The sequence below is a fragment of the Phyllopteryx taeniolatus genome, chromosome 14, assembly GCF_024500385.1.
Source record: "Phyllopteryx taeniolatus isolate TA_2022b chromosome 14, UOR_Ptae_1.2, whole genome shotgun sequence".
In the NCBI taxonomy this organism is placed as follows: domain Eukaryota; kingdom Metazoa; phylum Chordata; class Actinopteri; order Syngnathiformes; family Syngnathidae; genus Phyllopteryx; species Phyllopteryx taeniolatus.
In genome coordinates, this window is record NC_084515.1 from 3844605 (window position 1) to 3862978 (window position 18374).

The 18374-nt window shown below is 39.5% G+C and overlaps 2 protein-coding genes and 1 long non-coding RNA gene across 4 annotated transcripts; 1 reads left to right on the forward strand and 2 right to left on the reverse strand.

The window, feature by feature from the left end:
- Positions 1–484: 484 nt before the first annotated feature.
- On the reverse strand, positions 485–6014 carry sec22ba (SEC22 homolog B, vesicle trafficking protein a). The gene is made up of 5 exons (XM_061798742.1): positions 5799–6014; positions 5112–5221; positions 3542–3702; positions 3324–3470; positions 485–1870 (listed from the first exon to the last, which is right to left on the reverse strand). The coding sequence occupies exons 1-5, from the start codon at positions 5871–5873 to the stop codon at positions 1716–1718; spliced, it is 648 nt and encodes a 215-aa protein (XP_061654726.1). The 5' UTR covers positions 5874–6014; the 3' UTR covers positions 485–1715.
- On the forward strand, positions 5126–14630 carry zgc:55943 (uncharacterized protein LOC406337 homolog). 2 transcript variants are annotated; one of them, XM_061798749.1, is made up of 6 exons: positions 5126–5266; positions 8276–8420; positions 9843–9922; positions 12251–12309; positions 12406–12469; positions 13613–14630. In XM_061798749.1, exons 2-6 carry the CDS (start codon positions 8330–8332, stop codon positions 13649–13651), a joined length of 333 nt encoding a protein of 110 aa, XP_061654733.1. In that variant the 5' UTR covers positions 5126–5266; positions 8276–8329; the 3' UTR covers positions 13652–14630. The 2 variants fall into 2 exon arrangements, with proteins under 2 accessions (XP_061654733.1, XP_061654732.1); XM_061798748.1 differs by lacking the exon at positions 5126–5266 and adding an exon at positions 6233–6373.
- Positions 13839–18298, reverse strand: LOC133489547 (uncharacterized). Its single transcript, XR_009791962.1, has 2 exons — positions 18151–18298; positions 13839–17489 (listed from the first exon to the last, which is right to left on the reverse strand). It is a non-coding gene; the product is annotated as an uncharacterized LOC133489547 (long non-coding RNA).
- Positions 18299–18374: the final 76 nt, after the last annotated feature.

Consider the following 18374-nt stretch of genomic DNA (forward strand, 5'->3'; position numbering starts at 1 on the left):
GAAGCATTTCCGGTGGATGGATTAGGTGACGTATGAGTTTCCGGTCTCTTTTTATTTCATGCTACTGGGATGCCATCTTCTGGAAAAATAACCTCATTGTTTCAATGCGCGATAACGTGGTGTGTAATAATAAGTATATTCAGTGCTTGTATTTTCAAGGCCTAAATAATCAAAAGGTTTTCAGTGTTTTTTTATTTGAACTGAATTGTGCAACAAATGATTTTTATGAAGCAGTTTGTCTTTTCCATTATAAAAAGTGTATTTCAATTGGCCACCACCATTTGCACTGTCACTAAAGAGTAAGACTGCCTTTACTATGAATGCCTAAAATTTGAAATCAGTAACTTTTTGAAAATAGGAGTTTCGGGGTGACATTCAGCATGGGTGACACTTACCCATTAAAACCAAGGCAGCATAAAAATGCTAAATTACATTTTTTTTGTATCTTTACTGTTGATCAAATTATATGAAAATGACCCATACACAAAGCATACTTATAGTTTACTAATTAATCACAAACATTTGTAATAAAACTGACATTTTGCTCATTATTGAGTCTTTGACTTATGTTAACATTGAACAATTTTTTTTTTAATCACAGTTTTTAAGACAAAGAGCTTTGTTCCACAGGGTGAAACACAAGACATCTTCATAAAACAAACATGTAAACACATCTCACAGTTGAACTTCTTGAACGCACCACAAAGAGCCTGCTTCCACAGCAAGACTTCACCAAACCAACTGGTCGCTTGCTCTACACTCATTGTCCATATCATGGCTCCTGGGCCAAAATTTTAGCTCTTATGGAAAGACATTTGAGCATTTATTCAATATATTCGATATCCAGCATAAGCTCAATGAACTTGTATGTGCGTCGTCCTAATTAAGACAATTCAGGCACATATCCCCCCCACTACTGTACGACATTTGTGCACACTAGTAGGACAACTGGCATACTAGTAGGTTACTTGAGGCAAAACTGCACTAGTTGACATCAGCACACTACAATGTTAGATGTTAACTAGTATAATTTTTTTATGTCACTAGTAACATAGTTGTCAACTACTTTTACTACTTTGTCAACGACTTTTACTACATTTTGCCTCACTAGTAACATGTAGTTGTCCTACTAGTGAAGACAAAGGTGTACTAATACATTGAACTTAATCTGGATATGAATAAATGCTCAAATGGCTTCTATTGAAAAAAGTTCCATGTACTAGTACGGTGTTTGGCCTCAGTAGTAAGACCATTCCGCACTAGTAGAAATTTTTTCCCCACTACTTCAACTTTGGCATACTAGTAGGACAAATGTGTATTTCTCGTAAGGCAAAACTACTCGTGGGCATTTCGGTGCTACTTGTAGGGTCACCTGCATGACACATGCCAACCGGTTGGGCCTGGCTGGTAGCATTGCCCACTAATGCTGCACAGTAGTTTACTAGTACAGTTTAATTGTGTGCAGGTAGGCCAAAGGTGGCCCCAGTAGTGGGAAAAAACATTACTAGTAAATCTACTAGTGCGCTGAATTGTCTTAATAGTGAGGACAAAGAGCGTACAAGTAAATGGACCTCAAGCTGGATATTAAGAATAGGGAATAAATGCTCAAACGGCTTTCGAACGAACTCCACGTCAGCTGTTTAGGCACAGCGGTAATCAGTTTAAATGTGCAGCTCTCAGTGAGAAATCCCTCCAAAGATTGTGTCATCGTCTCATCAGAGCCACCAGAAGCGCACGTAGATGATGAGTGTGATGAAGAAGACGGTCACAGCAGCCACTTTGGCGTACGTGGAGCGGGTGTTCAGGTACTTGGCGTCACTGCGGTACTTCTTCGACAAGGTGGACAGATTGCTGGCTTTTGTGTCCAGAGCTGCTCGAGAAACAGATATAAATTGTATTTTATTTTAATGTCTACAATAGAGTTTGCTAAGAGCTTTTAGTACCTACTCAGAAGGGGACACCGACATATGAAATGTAATCTAAATTCTGCCATTACAATGATAAAGCTCAGTTTTGATTGACACGATCAGAGAACTAGTCATTGGATAATATGTTTGTAGTTGGTTGATTCCCAACCATTGTGCAGGGAGAGATCATAAGGTGTGCTGTGAGAAATATTCCAGTTTCACTTAACTTTTCCGAAAATTATTTATTTCAACTAAACCGTCGTCTACCGTAAGGGTTACGTTCCAGAAACCCCCCACAATAGACCAAATCCATGAAGTAGCATCCGATTATTTATTATTTTATGATATAATTTTTGAAAGATTCATAAATGCATTTCAATGCCAAAATGTGATGTGAGTTAGAGAGCTGCAGGTATTTGTGAACCTGAGGTCACCATCCACACACTCTACACAAGGACATGTCTTTTAAACATGACGCGAACGCCCATGCGGACATGGTGAAAAGGCGATTTCCTGTCTTAAGCATTGGCAATGTTGCTCACAACCCTGTCCTGGCAATGAAGTCAGCTAAAAGTATTATGCTAACCCAGAATTCATTGCGGTGATGTTTTTAACTACAGTACTGTAGTTGTAGAAAACCAAGCAAAACGTTGCTCTTTACTTGCATTTGTCCAATCCATATCCAAATTGTTATGAAGTGTGTGCATTAGCTATTCGTCAGGCTAAGGTTGGTATTTGTGAATTTATTTAAGATAACTCTGACTATGGCTTGTGTTTTAAATGGTAGCTTTCCGGTCATGTTCTTGTATCCTCAAGCAATTTGGTAACTTACCAAATGTATAATTTGAAATTGCTTATTAAGGTTTATTTTTCTGCTAGGAATAAGAGCACAACTGACTTTATGCAAGTCATTTCTGCCACATTGCAATCATACAGCCCATAAAGTGAACTGAATCAGAGATGTGCAGGTGAGTAACTGGACTACAATAACCTATTTAAAAAAAAAAAAAAAAGTGATGTACTGACTCCGCAGTAAGTGAATTGGCAATGTACCAAGGGATTGATGTACTACAAATAATGTACATTGCACACTCGCCGTGTGTTCAGTGTACACCTCCACTCCCTCATACCTAATATTTTGCCCCTCTGATGTAGTAGTAATAAAAAACTGCACATTATAACCACTGTAAGGGGAGAATTTTTTTTTTATAATGCTTTTGTAGTTCATTAGCTTGTGTTGTCAAGGCAGCATATCAGAATGATGTAATATGAACAATCAAACACCTTACCAAAGCATTTTGAATAGTGTGGTAGTTTTAAATTAGACAAGACAATATTATATTATAAAGTGCTCAATGTGTTTCGTGTTCGTAACCTGGCCAGGACTTACTTTCCCAAAACAAAAAAACGACTTACCAGAAAGTGCTTCTCCACGTTGCAAAACTTCTTCAATGTTGGCGACCATAATTCTTTGAACATCTTGTAGCTCTGTATTGATACTACCCAAGTTCCTCCTGGCCCTGCTGTCAGTGTATGACTTTTTGGTTTTCTGGATGTATGTATCTAAAAAAAAAATATTAATGTATAAAAAGAGTCGAGGGGACATTGTAATGTGTGAAAAAAGGAAGACTTACCAAACTCAATGAAGGAGTACGGCCTGGTCACTGAGGAAACCTTCCGTCCATACTGGTCGGCGAACTCACTGTGAAGGTCCTCAAGGTATGCAAAGACAATTTTCTTGGGGAAAGACGGCTCACAAAGGGACAAGTAGCAAACACCTTCTGCTATCAAATAACTAAAAAAAATAAGACATTGACCACTGAAGTCATTCAGATACCAGGCAAACAATTGGACGTCACTGTAAACAAACAGGGTAATATTTTCCCTTACATAATCAATACACTACAGTGAACCCGCCGTGAAATTGGAGTGATATTGCTAGCTTACTAAGGCGTGACAGGTTTAAACGGCCAGCCAATTTAATCGGCCGATATTAGCACTTTTTAAACCGGCTGATTTTTTTCTCTGTTGTAAAGTTAAACAAATACTAAAAGGACAAAGTATTGTAAAAGAGTCTAATGTTCTGCCTGTAATTCATATCTTTATTGTAGTAAGCTTGAAGGGACCCAAAATTTTTTATTGTATTCATTATATATTTTTCAAATTATTTGGCCGTTTAATCAGCGATCAGAATTTTATTCTGCAAAATATCGGCATCGGCCTAAAAAACACACACACAAAAAAAACATCTATATTAGTCCAGTCCTAGTTTTGACAGTTGGATACTGCAGTTACTCTGTGCTCTGTTTGGATGTGTTGCTGCTCCGTGTGTGTTTAAGTAGCAGTTGTTTGAAGGTTTATTCATCCATCTATCCTCTGTACCGCTTATCTTCACTAGGATCGCGGGCATGCTGGACCCTATCCCAGCTGATTCTGGGCGAAAGGCAGGGTACACCCTGAACTGGTCGCCAGCCAATCGCAGGGCACACATAAACAATCAATCACTCGCATTCACATTCACACCTACGGGCAATTTAGAGTCTTCGATTAACCTACCATGCATGTTTTTGGGATGTGGGAGGAAACCAGAGTACCCGGAGAAAACCCACGCAGGCACGGCGAGAACATGCAAACTCCACACAGGGGAGACCGGATTTGAACCCGGGTCCTCAGAACTGTGAGGAAGATGTGCTAAGCAGCCGTCCACCGTGCAGACCTGTTTGAAGGGTTACCATAACGTGGTAATTTGCATTAGCCCATCCATGGCATTTCACATTATACCTTAGCATTAAGCTGGTCGACTTTCGTTATACTAAACTGTATAGTTTGAGTCCACATTTTGGTGTTTAAATATATAAAATGTTATTTATTTGTTTTATGTCAATTTTAAAGTAAACTAACAGGGAGTGACAAATAAACAGCTTGAAGCAAGCACACTTTGCATATTAGTGAGAACAGGTGCTAAATAATACTTTAAAAAGTGTGTTATCATAACTTATGCGTTTTAAGGCATTTATGTGTTTAAAGCATGTTGGAGGAGTAAAACTATATTTTTATTTTATATGATATGGTCTCACTATATTACATTTTTTTCACCATTGTCCTGTGTCTGGAATGTATCTCTGCAATAAAAATGGGTTCACTGTACTGTGCATTTCTAATTATGCTGAACATTTATTGAACTTCCTTCCACCCTTCACTTACTGAAAGCTCATGTCCTTTGCTTCCAGGGTGCAGCGGTCTGGACTTTGTGCATTCAGTTTACGACACAGCTGCTTGGCTTGACTCTGGTACTGCTGGAGGTCTCTTCCTGACTGGCAAGGACAACATTGCATTCGAAAGCTCAGAGAACGTCAAATGTAAGTGCATTTTTGGTTCATCCTGAAATTTCACCCAAAAGTCCAACATCCGTACAATTTTGTGAGTAGTGTAGAAACATTATATAGTCCAGTGTGACTGTCAGGGTGAACTCTTAATAAGTGACAGTTTCATATGTTGTTCATAGAAGTTGAGCATTACAAAGCATGGGAAGTTGAGCTTGCGACCACTTAAATGAACAAAGTAGGTAATACCTGTATGGTTCCATATGGTTGACAGTTGACGCCAAATAAGTCCCTTTTAATTATATATACATTTTGTATCATTTTTGCTTGACGGCGTGCAGTGAGCTTTTTCTAGTGTAAAACATCAAAAACTGTTCTAAAATAATACGAAATCCGTTTTTAAAATCAATAAACAGCGATAACACCGAATTTTCAAATACACCTAAGAAAAATTAAGTGTCGTTTTATCATCGTTGCATTAACACGGATAGACAAGCAAATATGTAAAATATAAATATATTTAAAATAGCAAATATTTAAATATATGAAAGACGTTTGGCATTCAAACCTGGTCATTCTCTTGCATGGACGCAGCAAGTGGCAATCCGTCCGCCACACGAGCGATCATTGTCAGTAAAATCATCTTGCTGGAGCTGAAAAATTCACACAAGTAAACTTTCACAGTTCCGAGACGTCAAACTTCGCAAGGAGTTTTTTTGTTTTTTTCTCTCCAGTTTGCCGATGCGGAAAAAAACGAGTTGGGCGGAAGTTAGCTGTGCGCCGGTGATATACGTCCGTGGTGCAACCGAAGCCGATGCAACTCGGTGCTGGATTTTTTCCGTCGCGTCGATCGTCTCGCTTCAATCCAATTTGAAAACAACACGGATTTGTGTGTGTGTGTGTCATAAAGTCGTTTCATTGTATTTTCTCCCCGTTGTTGCTCGAGTCTGTATTTATATTGAGTTGAGGGTATAATCGGCAGCGTTCGGCGTCCGAGTAGACAGCTGGCAGACGGATTGACTGCATCTCGACTTCGGATGCTGCCTCCAACCAAGAGGCGCAGATGCGGTCTGTCTGGCTCCAAAAACCCTCTCTGAGCTGAAACCTGAGGTCTGGCCCCCTAATCATGGATACCCATGAGAGGTAATTTTACCCCTGTCTTATTTAACAATTGAGCATCTTGGCGTTTGTGGTGATGCGAGACGGCTTTTCTTCTCGCCTATTTTTGGTCGTTACTTGAATGTGGCACATTTGTTTTCCCATCACTCTCGGCAGCCTTGTTGTTAGTTTTCAAATGGAATCAAAACCTTTGGAGTTTACAATTACTGGCTAGGAAAGATTGATGAGTGATTATGGGCAGCAGTCAACCCGATGGTATTTCAAAGAAAAGATGGTTGTGGGTGTGGATCAGGTAACTGCAGTTGGACTCTCAGCTGGTTCATCAAGAGCGATCGATCCCTGGCCCACAGTCTGATGCAGCTCACTTTTATAGACCAGGTCTGTGGTGGATGGAGCAGCCGCCAGTTTAATCCTTGAGAGTGTAACTCAACCCCACCCCCACCCCTGGATGCACTAATCAATGACCCCACTGAAAAGGCCTGGAGAGAGAAAGAGAAAAAAAAAAGGATCCATTGTTGCGGTGCAGCTGGCACCGCCGTGCACCCTCCTTGGCAAGATCAGCGATGGTGTGCGTGGACCGAGCCCGGCTAGTCATTGTCACTTCTCGAAGGGCTGGGAAGGAGATGTGCTTCAAACTGAGGGCGGTGCTGCTGCTTCATGACTAATTGATGATGAGAAAGGAGTGGTTTAAAGCTGCGGGTCGAGGGAATTCTGCCAGCACAACCAGGTCCGTTTAAAAAAAATGAGCATCTTCAAGAGGTTTATTCCACCCGTAACGGACATTATCGTGTCCGTTATGTCTGCTGTGGTCTTTAAATGGTCTCCCTTGGCCTGTGTGTAGTGGTGGGAGTGGTACTTAAGTAAATTTAACCAGCTTTCTCCACAGTATTTATTTTTATGACAAATTCTTCATTTTACTCCCTACATTTGAGAACAGATGTGTACTTTCTACTCCTGACTTTTTCAAAATAGGCGAGTTTCTTTTCAACCTCTGCGGATGACAACACAATATAAAAATCAAACATAAAACAGTTGATGATAACATAATTTAAAAACAGTTTAACAAAGAATAGCAAATAATAAAAACTAAAATAAGGGCTCAAGTCTCATGCTGTGTTGAGCCCCAAGGAATAAAAATGGCTTTTAGACTTTGGTACCTCCAGGAGCATCTGGTCAGCTGACCTTAGCGACCGGGAAGGAGTGAAAGGATGGAGCTGTTTCGAGATTTGAAGATTTTAAAACAAATAGAAGAATCTTGGGCAGCACGGTGGTTAACTGGTTAGCACATCTGCCTCACAAATTAACTAGCTGGCATCCAGTGGAGATTTCCCAGAATAGGAGTTATATGCTCCCTCTCTATATGTTCCAGTTAAGAGGAATATATATATATATATATTTTTAACATTTAGAGAGAATTGTTTTCTGTTGTCGGTCACAAGAACTATTTGTGGTGAATGCGTGAATTCTGTTTTTATTTTTTTTTTCAGTTGTTATCATTAGTTAATTTAGTTGTTTTTTTTTGTTAATCAGTTCACGTTTGCAAAGCTGAGCTTTTTTTGGTAGCATACAAGTCTAGTCAACCCTAGCTAACTCTTTGTTTAAAAAATGTGACGTGATTTTTTTTTTCTTCTCAGAATGACCTCTATGTAAGTTAATAAAAGTGGGGAAAATAGTTTGTTAGCGATCAAAATGTGTATCATATATAAATGATGTTAAAAATTAGTACATTTCAGAGTCTGTACTTTTTTACTTTTACATAATCACAGCAGTTGAATTAATATTTCTGCTTTTACAGGAGTCTTCTTTTTTTTAACTCAAGTATCTAATTAATTACAGCACCCTTCTCTCCCTCTCTCTCTCTCTCTCTCTCTCTCTCTCTCTCTCTCTCTCTCTCTCTCTCTCTCTCTCTCTCTCTCTTCCCTCCAGACTTGACTGTGATGCTCGGGGGTGAGGAAGAGCAAGGCTGAGGAGGAGGAGGAGATGGGCTGCACCTCCGCCAAGCAGGTGTCTGCAGTTCCCAACAGTGAAGAGGACCAGAGCAAAGCTCACAGCAATGGAGACCTCTTCTCGGGTCAGTTGACCCCAAACCCACTATAAGACAGCCACACTGGATACAACATACAAAAACGTCAAGGGACTAGATTTGATTGACACTCTCAAAGAGATATCAATTTAATTAACAATATTATAGCTGTGCTTTGCTATTTGCTTCTATAGGCCATAAGATGGCCTCTAAGTCCTGGTTAATAGGAAAGTAGTAATTGGTGTCAAGGAAGTATGTGGAAGTGACACAATATGACTGAGAGACTAACATCTTTGTATGTTGGGTAGGAGCCAAGTTTAGCCTGTCTTGTTAGTGGAAGTCACAGAGAGTCATCGCTGCATGTGGATGTACATGCACACTTAATTTTTACGGGTAATGTTATAATACTAGTTATAGTTTATAGTTTTGATATTAAAGTTTTTTGGATCACAGTTTGTGGTATATTTACAGTTGAATCTATTAAAGTAGACAATTACAAACATGTTGGGGGGTTTCAATTACTTGCGACAGGTTTACTATATCCTTTATTATATATTATTGTGGGAGTTTCCACATATTTTTGAACATTTTCGTAAAACAAGAAAAAAAAAAAACTGTCGACAAATGAGAAGAGTCCACTTGCCTTGATTTAACTTTTGCAGATTAGCTTCAATCTGGATGACTGACAATCTACACAGACAATAAAGTCAAATAAAAAAACTCCATGATTTTTTAGCAAGCACGTTGGTATTTTTTTTATTGCTATTGTGAGAGTGAGTTAAAAATGAAAAATTAAGTTAACGTTATTCTGGTTGTAGTTTTCAGTGCACTGTTTTTCTGTATCTAATACAGTTCTTGAGATTCAGTATTTTTAGACTCGAGAGAAAAAAATTGGTTTATGACCCATATTTTATTTATATATATATATATATATATATATATATATATATATATATATATATATATAAATATCTAATTGTATTAAAAGTCAAATCTAAATATGGCTATCATGGAATTTTTGGTACCCAAAGCATGGAGCTATTATAGTTCTTGAGCTAAATCATGTACTTAACCACTCAAGGTCTACCTGTGATGATTTATTTTATATTTGCTACAATATTTGGATGTTTGCATACAATGAGTATTTTAGTCCCTTGCTCTCTGAAAGTGTGGGAGTCAGAGTAGGAAGTGGAGGCTGTGCAAGTGTGAGCGAAAACACGGCGAGAGGAGAATGAGGCTGACACCTCGTGTGTTTTCCGCTTGCCAAGCATTGTGAAGAGAGGATTTGGGACGCAGGGTGAGAAATCAAGTACATAATTACTTAGCCGAGTGCAGAAGTGTGAGAACTGCCTGTTAACTGAGAGGAGAGGCAGGATTTGCCCGCGGTGGGCCACCGGGCATCGCTGTCGTGGATTAACACAAAGCGATGCGCTCCTCTCTGCCTCTTTTGTCTCTCCCACTCGTTCACAGATGAGTACAAGATGAAAGGAGTGGAGAAAGTCAAGTACATCAGTGGCGAAGAGGCAGGAGTGGACGGCCAGGACAGCACTGTTTGTTACATTTGTTATTATTATTACATATTTTTTGATATCTCAAATGGAATATGTACATTTATTGTCTAATGAATGACAACAGGCTAAATCAAATGTATCTAACCTAATTATGTGTACTCGCTATCACTATTGTTTAAAAATAACATCCAGACTTTCAATCTTAAGGCGACATAATGCTAAACGGCTCCTGTACAGTGAGAGAACAACACTTCTCAGACAGTTCAAGTGTTCAAGACTTAATAGATTAGTTCTCACTCTATTTTCAACTCTAAATTGGTTATGTCAAATTAACAGACGACGAGGGGACAGACCAATAGTATCAATTTGTGATATTTAGACATACGAGGTACAACTATTATATACCAATCTCTATGTACATACTGTGTGTGTGTGTGTATATGTGTGTGTGTGTGTGTGTGTGTATATATATATGTATATATATATATATATATATATATACACATATATTCACACACACACACAGTGGGTACGGAAAGTTTTCAGAACCCCTTAAATTTTCACTATTTGTTAGATTGCAGCCATTTGTTAAAATCATTTAAATTCCTTCCCCCCCTTATTGATGTACACACAGCACCCCATATTGACAGGAAAAAAAAAATAATTCTTGACATTTTTGCTGATTTATTAAAAAAGAAAAACGGAAATATCACACAGCCATAAGTATTCAGAACCTTTGCTGTGACACTCATATATTTAACTCGGGTGCTGTCCATTTCTTCTGATCGTCCTTAAAATGGTTCTACACCTTCATTGGAGTCCAGCTGTGTTTGATTATACTGAGTGGACTTGATTAGGAAAGCCACGCCCCTGTCTATATACGTAAGACCTTACAGCTCACAGTGCATGTCAGAGCAAAGGAGAAGCATTAGGTCAAAGGAACTGCCTGAAGAGCTCAGAATTGTAGCAAGGCACAGATCTGGCCAAGGTTACAAAAAACATTCTTCTCCACTTAAGGTTCCTAAGAGCACAGTGGCGTCCATAATCATTAAATGGAAGACGTTTGGGGCGATCAGAACCCTCCCTAGGGCTGGCCGTCCGGCCAAACTGAGCAATCGGGGGAGAAGAGCCTTGATGCGAGAGGTAAAGAAGAACCCAAAGATCACTGTGGCTGAGCTCCGGAGATGCAGTCGCGAGATGGGAGAAAGTTATAGAAAGTCAACCATCACTGCAGCCCTCCACCAGTTGGGGCTTTATGGTAGAGTGGCTCGACAGAAGCCTCTCCTCAGTGCAAGACACGTGAAAGCCCGCATGGAGTTTGCTAGAAAAAAACCAAAACTGAAGGACTCTAAGATGGTGAGAAATAAGATTCTCTGGTCTGATGAGACCAAGATAGAAATTGTTGGGCTTAATTCTAAGTGGCATGTGTGGAGAAAACAAGGCACTACTCATCACCTGTCCAATACAGTCCCAACAGTGAAGCATGGTGGTGGCAGCATCATGCTGTGGGTGTATTTTTCAGCTGCAGGGACAGGACGACTGGTTGCAATCGGAGGAAAGATGAGTGCGGCCAAGTACAGGGATATCCTGGACGAAAACCTTCTCCAGAGTGCTCAGAACTTCCGACTGGGCCAAAGGTTCACCTTCAAAAAAGACAATGACCCTAAGCACACAGCTAAAATAACAAAGGAGTGGCTTCAGAACAACTCCGTGACTGTTTTTGAATGGCCCAGCCAGATCCCTGACTTAAACCTAATTGAGCATCTCTGTAGAGACCTGAAAATGGCTGTCCACCAACGCTCACCATCCAACCTGGCAGAACTGGAGAGGATCTGCAAGGAGGAATGGCAGATAATCCCCAAATCCAGGTGTGAAAAACTCCCAAAAGACTCATGGCTGTATTAGCTCAAAAGGGTGCTTCTACTAAATACTGAGCAAAGGGTCTGTATACTTATGGCTGTGTGATATTTCAGTTTTTCTTTTTTAATAAATCTGCAAAAATTTCAACAATTACATTTTCTTTCTGTCAATATGGGGTGCTGTATGTACATTGTGGACAAAATGAACTTAAATGATTTTAGCAAAGGACTGCAATAAAACAGAGTGAACATTTTTAGTGTTTCTGAATAATTTCCATACCCACTGTGTGTGTGTGTATATATATATATATATATATATATATATATATATATATATATACATGCACACACACACAGTATATACACGTGCCAGATACATACAGTAGGGTTGCATAGGGTAAAAAAGGGATGCTATTTTGCCCCCCCATCTGCCGCCTATGACGTTATGTATATAATTGAGTCGAGTGTATATGGCTTTACAGTATTTCTTTGTTTTTATGTCCTGCAGGAGAAAAGCGCTTTACTTGGAAAAAATCAACTCATGGATGAAACAGATGGAAAGATACTGTAAGAGTCACTGGTCTATTATGTTGTATTTCCATATCCACTAAACATTTATGTATCATGTTGTTTGTTTTGCTTTAATTTGTTTTGTCCTCACAGGAGTATTCATTCCTCAGAGAGCCAGCAAGAATTCTTCAGGATGCTTGATGAGAAAATTGAAAAGGTATTATTAAAGGACACCTTTTGGGTTTCTAGCTTTGTATAGTTACTGAATGACATCACTGAGGTTAATCCCCTGACTGTGGCAAATCTGCAGTGAGGACACAACAACAACAACCAAAAAGCAGCCTCTATCTTTCAGTGCATCACTATCACCTCGGTTTATTATAGTGCCGTTATTTGAAATACATTATGTCCTCATGAGAGTAGTGCAGAGTGACTGTGTGCCTCTGAAAGATAAACTGCAAATCAGATGGCGGGTAAGCTAATTAGACAAGGCCAACTGTTTGCTGCCACCGATTTTATATATATATATATATATATATATATATAATAAAAAAAAAATTTAAGTACATGTATGGCATGCAAGAGTATTTCACCCAGCTTGTCAGTGAAATTCAGGTTTTAAAAAATAGTATTTTTTTTCTGGTGAAAGAAGAGAGACTAGTTTTTCTTTTGGTAGAGTCAGTGCTAATATTGTCACAGAACACAAAATTCTGTGAGTCTTGAAAGATCAGTCAAAATACTCTAAAATGGCTCGCAAAATGGGGAACTCTGCTTTGAAAACGGCTGCCGGTGAATGAGTTCATGTTTGAGCTCATATACAGCACTTTGTTATACAGCTGTGGTTCATTTTTAAAGTACTTTATAAATAAAGTTTAGTCATGTTAGACATGGCTTTGGCCTGAGAACAAAAACAGTGACTTGGTGAATTTGTAATGGAAAAACGGAAGACAGTTCCCAACCCAAAATTCTGCAATTAGGTGGGGGTTCCACTGTAGTTTCTTGTTAACTTTAATGGGGTGGGTTCCTTAAATTGGCAGAAAATACAATAGGCTTGATTTTAATGTGTGTGGACATGTAATTTGGTCACATCAAAGGTCATTATTTCATCCATCCATTGATTTTTCTATATATCTTGTTTTTTTTGTAGGAATCTGTTTATTCAGGATTTATTTTCAGGTTTTTTTTTCTTTTCTTCATTTGAGAACATTTTTCTGCTTTGGGTGTGTGTGTTGGTTGCATTCACGTTTTCTGTTCTGTGTGGTTCATAAAATTAGATTCTTTGTTTAGGATGTAAAAAAAAAATCCTTACATGTAACAATTGATTTAGATTTTTTGATGATAATATATTATACCTTTCTAGGGCAGGGACTACTGCTCAGAGGAAGAAGACATGACATAGCACCATGCTCAAGCATCCATCCGCCATCAGATGGCAAAGATGCCAGTATTTGAATGGTCAGTACCATTACACCCGTCCAAAGGGGAGAAGGACAATACTGAGCAACTTCTCGCCTTCCTGCTCTTTACGAAGCTCCTTCTTGTCTAATCCAACGACCTAAAAGCAAAGACGGTGGACGAGAGGACTTCGGTTCAGTCTATTTTATTGAAAAGCCATCACAGGATGTCAGGGATTTGGGGATCAAGAGGAACTCTTCCCTGCTTGGAAGTCAATATACATGGTTGGACGTTTATGACAAGTCAGAAAATTGGGCTTCATGCATGAATGTTTCTTATTTTTCACTTATTTATAGAGAAAAATAAGATGCATATTATACTACGACCTAAATTTGATACAAAATTTATACAAAATACATCCAGTGTCACAGTAATGTTCCTTGAAATGGATTGATAGGTTTGATTGAACTGAATTTCTTTGCCTTGAGTCATGTTTTCATGATTTGCTTTTTCATTGATAGTTTTAAATTAGCTTCAGATGAAGCTTGCGGATTAAAAGAAACAACACAAAAAAGACAACAATTGAATTAGTTGTACGTACAATTACAGAGTAATACTATCCGCACAGATGTTTCATGCATGAGGCCCACTCTCTCTATCTGGCTCCCTGAAAGTCACCAGGTTGGCTTCTGAATTCCAGAAAACAGTATGAATCTCTTTTCTACAATTTCTGGGCCAAATCTAAACGTCGGCCAACATTTATTTGTAATATATTTATGTGAAACAAGGCTCAGGGTTGCTTCCTGTCATCACTGCACATTAAGACACTTGCACGCACTCACACGATCGGCTTTCTATGTAATGACCCGCTTGGGTGAAGTCACGCATTAGTCGGAGTCTGTATTCCACTCACCAGTGTTACTGTGCAAGTCTATGTTGGTCTTCTGTTTTTCTAAAAAAAAATAAAAGTGGTTTTAAACTTATCTCCACTGCTGTGGACCCACATTTATTAACTGTCACCAAAAGTACAACCCCAATTCCAATGAAGTTGGTTAACACAACCTCCATCCATCCATCCATTTTCTGAGCCGCTTCTCCTCACTAGGGTCGCGGGCGTGCTTGGAGCCTATCCCAGCTGTCATCGGGCAGGAGGCGGGGTACACCCTGAACTGGTTGCCAGCCAATCGCAGGGCACATAGAAACTAACAACCATTCGCACTCACAGTCATGCCTACGGGCAATTTAGAGTCTCCAATTAATGCATGTTTTTGGGATGTGGGAGGAAACCGGAGTGCCCGGAGAAAACCCACGCAGGCACGGGGAGAACATGCAAACTCCACACAGGCGGGGACGGGGATTGAACCCCGCACCTCAGAACTGTGAGGCTGACGCTCTAACCAGTCGGCCACCGTGCCGCCGTTAACACAACCTGTTAACCATAAATAAAAACAGAATACAATGATTTGCAAATCATGTTCAACCTATATTTAATTGAATACACTACAAAGATAAGATATTTAATGTTCAAACTGATCAACTTTATTGTTATTAGCAAATAATCATTAACTTAGAATTTTATGGCTGCAACACGTTCCAAAAAAGCTGGGACAGGGTCATGTGTTACAAAAACTGTGTTATATCACCTTTTCTTTTAATAACATTCAATAAATGTTGGGGAACTGAGGACACTAGTTGTTGAAGCTTTGTAGGTGGAATTCTTTCCCATTCTTGCTTGATGTACAGCTTCAGTCTGGGGTCTCTGTTGTCGTATTTTACGCTTCATAATGCACCACACATTTTCAATGGGAGACAGGTCTGGACTGCAGGCAGGCCAGTCTAGTACCCGCACTCTTTTACTACGAAGTCACGCTGTTGTAACACGTGCAGAATGTGGTTTGGCATGTCTTGCTGAAATAAGCAGAGGCGTCCATGAAAAAGACGTTGCTTGGATGGCAGCACATGTTTCTCCAAAGCCTGTATGTAGCTTTCAGCATTAATGGTGCCTTCACAGATGTGTAAGTTACCCATGCCATTGGCACTAACACAGCCCCATACCATCACAGATGAACTTTGCGTCCGTAACAGTCCAGATGGTTCTTTTCCTCTTTGGCCCGGAGGACACGACGTCCACATTTTCCCAAAACAATTTAAAATGTGTACTCGTCGGACCACAGAACACTTTTCCACTTTGCATCAGTCCATCTTAGATGAGCTCGGGCCCAGAGAAGCCGGCGGCGTTTCTGGGTGTTGTTAATAAATGGCTTTTGCTTTGCATAGTAGAGTTTCAAGTTGCACTTACGGATGTAGCGCCGAACTTTATTTACTGACATTGGTTTTCTGAAGGATTCCTGAGCCCATGTGGTGATATCCTTTACACATTGATGTCGGTTTTTGATGCAGTGCCACCTGAGGGATCGAAGGTCACGAACATTCAATGTTGGTTTCCGGCCTTGCCGCTTACATGCAGTGATTTCTCCAGATTCTCTGAACCTTTTGATGATATTATGGACCGTAGATGATGAAATCCCTAAATTCCTAGCAATTGTATGTTGCGGAACATTGTCCTTAAACTGTTTGACTATTTTCTCACGGACTTGTTCACAAATAGGTGAACTTCGCCCCATCTTTGCTTGTGAATGACTGAGCAATTCAGGGAAGTTCCTTTTATACCCAATCATGGCACACACCCGTTCCCAATTAGCCTGTTCACCTGTGGGATGTTCCGAACAGGTGTTTGATGAGTATTCCTCAACTTTCTCAGTCTTTTTTGCCACCTGTCCCAGCTTTTCTGGAACGTGTTGCAGCCATAAAATTCTAAATTAATGATTATTTGCTAAAAACAATAACGTTTATCAGTTTGAACATTAAATATCTTGTCTTTGCAGTGTATTTCAATTAAATATAGGTTGAACATGATTTGCAAATATCATTGTATTCTGTTTTTATTTATGTTTGACACAACATCCCAACTACATTGCAATTGGGGTTGTAAAAGTTTAACCTGTAATAATTGATTTTCCGCTTCTGGTATGTTATAATGAAAAGCCGTTTAATCCTTTATTCAATATCCTTGCTATCCAACTTAAAGGTCCATCAATGTACTAATATGCTCTTTGTCCTCACAAGTAAAATAATTCAGTGCACTGGTAGAATGACTGTCTTGGTAAAAAAAAAATTCCCACGACTATCTTCCACTCCTATTCTCATACAGTGCAAATGCTTTTTTGCTTGTTCTACTTGCTTGGCCTCTGTTTACATTTTTCTTTCTGATAAACTTGTTTTTCTTCTTCCAAAGAAATTAGAAGCAGCGATTCCTGGATATTTTTAAACTTGACCGTACATTTTGTAGATACAGTCAGTCATTGCCATATTCCAATATTTTTTTTATATTCCCTCACCATTACGTGAGCGTGGCCTGCTAATCAGCACAAGCCTGCTATTAGCAACAAGACCAGCAACAAGATGCCTCGCTTTTCCACTGAAGACTATCAAAAACTGCTACAGAAGACGGCATTCCTGGAACCAAAAATTCACCGCCTTGAAGTGTATGTGGAGGTAAATAAATGCACAGTCAGGGAATTAAACCATTCTATCGATGTCTCAAAATGGTGACCAGGAGCATGCTAACAGCCAGCCAGGCAGCTCCACAAAGAGGACAGATGTGGATTGTGGAAACGGTAATGGATCATCCAGCAGTTCTCCCTGGAATTTAATAGGAGCAAAGCCAAAAAATATGTAACAGCATGCAAAAGGGAGGACAGAACACCAGTATATTAGCGAGGAATCCGGCTGGCCTGCGTTGAGTGCTTCTTCAAACCCGAGAGAGCAGCCGTGGATGGTTGCTACAGCAAAGGTAAAAAAAAAAAAAATAAATAAAAAAAAAAAAAAAAAAAAAGAGGAATCAATTCAACGCAAAACATTGACATCAGACTAACAAACAGATTTGAGCCACTTTTACAAGACCATGGCAAAGAATGCTCACCCCCACCACCACTGAAAGGTATGAAACTAAATCATACAAGAGAAAAATGACACCCCAAACGTTAATAGTTGGTGATGGAGCTATCAAGGATGTGAAAAAATTTTTTTGCAGCGAGAAGCTAAGTAGTGTGGTTTACAAACTATATGGTGTATGATATCTCTAAAAATATCATGGAGATCACTAATGAGCACCCAACTGTTAAATCTGTCATTATACACACAGGGGCCCTAAATTTTGTCAAGCAGCAATCAGAGGTACTGAAACAAGATTTCATTGATCTCCTAACAAAAGTGCAATGTTTGGATGCTGAGGTTTTCGTAAGTGCACCTCTCCCAATGGTATGATCTCGAGATGAATGTTTCATAGGCTTAGGCAATTAAATAAGTGACTTAAAGAAGTGTGTACGGCTCTATCCGTGACCTTCATTGACAATTTCGGTATTTTTTGGGATTGCAAACAATCTTTACAAGGCAGACCGTTTCTGTCTAAATAAACAAAGGGTTAAGTTACTGACTGCCAACCTTTTTTTTTTCCTGTGTATGTCATTTAGTGGCACAAAAGGGAAACATATGGCTTGTTGACATTGCTGAAGGAGAAAAGGTGCAGGAGTCTTCAGCTGTACCTAAGCAATCGGAGAAAAAAAAAAAAGAGACAATATGACGAGCAGAAGGAGTCCCCGACGTCACCCAAACAATCCGAGGAACGAATGGCAGCACTTGGAATCTCCCACACCCCTCCCCGCACC

Bases quoted from the DNA above. Each gene is read 5' to 3' on its own strand.
- sec22ba (XM_061798742.1), bottom strand. From the start codon at position 5,873: ATGATTTTACTGACAATGATCGCTCGTGTGGCGGACGGATTGCCACTT. The intron at 3,703-5,111 runs GTAAGTGAAGGG...TATTTTTTTTAG, and splicing joins GCAAAGGACATGAGCTTTCA to TTATTTGATAGCAGAAGGTG. The intron at 1,871-3,323 runs GTAAGTCGTTTT...TTTCTCGAGCAG, and splicing joins ACGTGGAGAAGCACTTTCTG to CTCTGGACACAAAAGCCAGC.
- zgc:55943 (XM_061798749.1), top strand. From the start codon at position 8,330: ATGGGCTGCACCTCCGCCAAGCAGGTGTCTGCAGTTCCCAACAGTGAA. The intron at 8,421-9,842 runs GTCAGTTGACCC...ACTCGTTCACAG, and splicing joins CAATGGAGACCTCTTCTCGG to ATGAGTACAAGATGAAAGGA. The intron at 12,470-13,612 runs GTATTATTAAAG...ATACCTTTCTAG, and splicing joins TTGATGAGAAAATTGAAAAG to GGCAGGGACTACTGCTCAGA.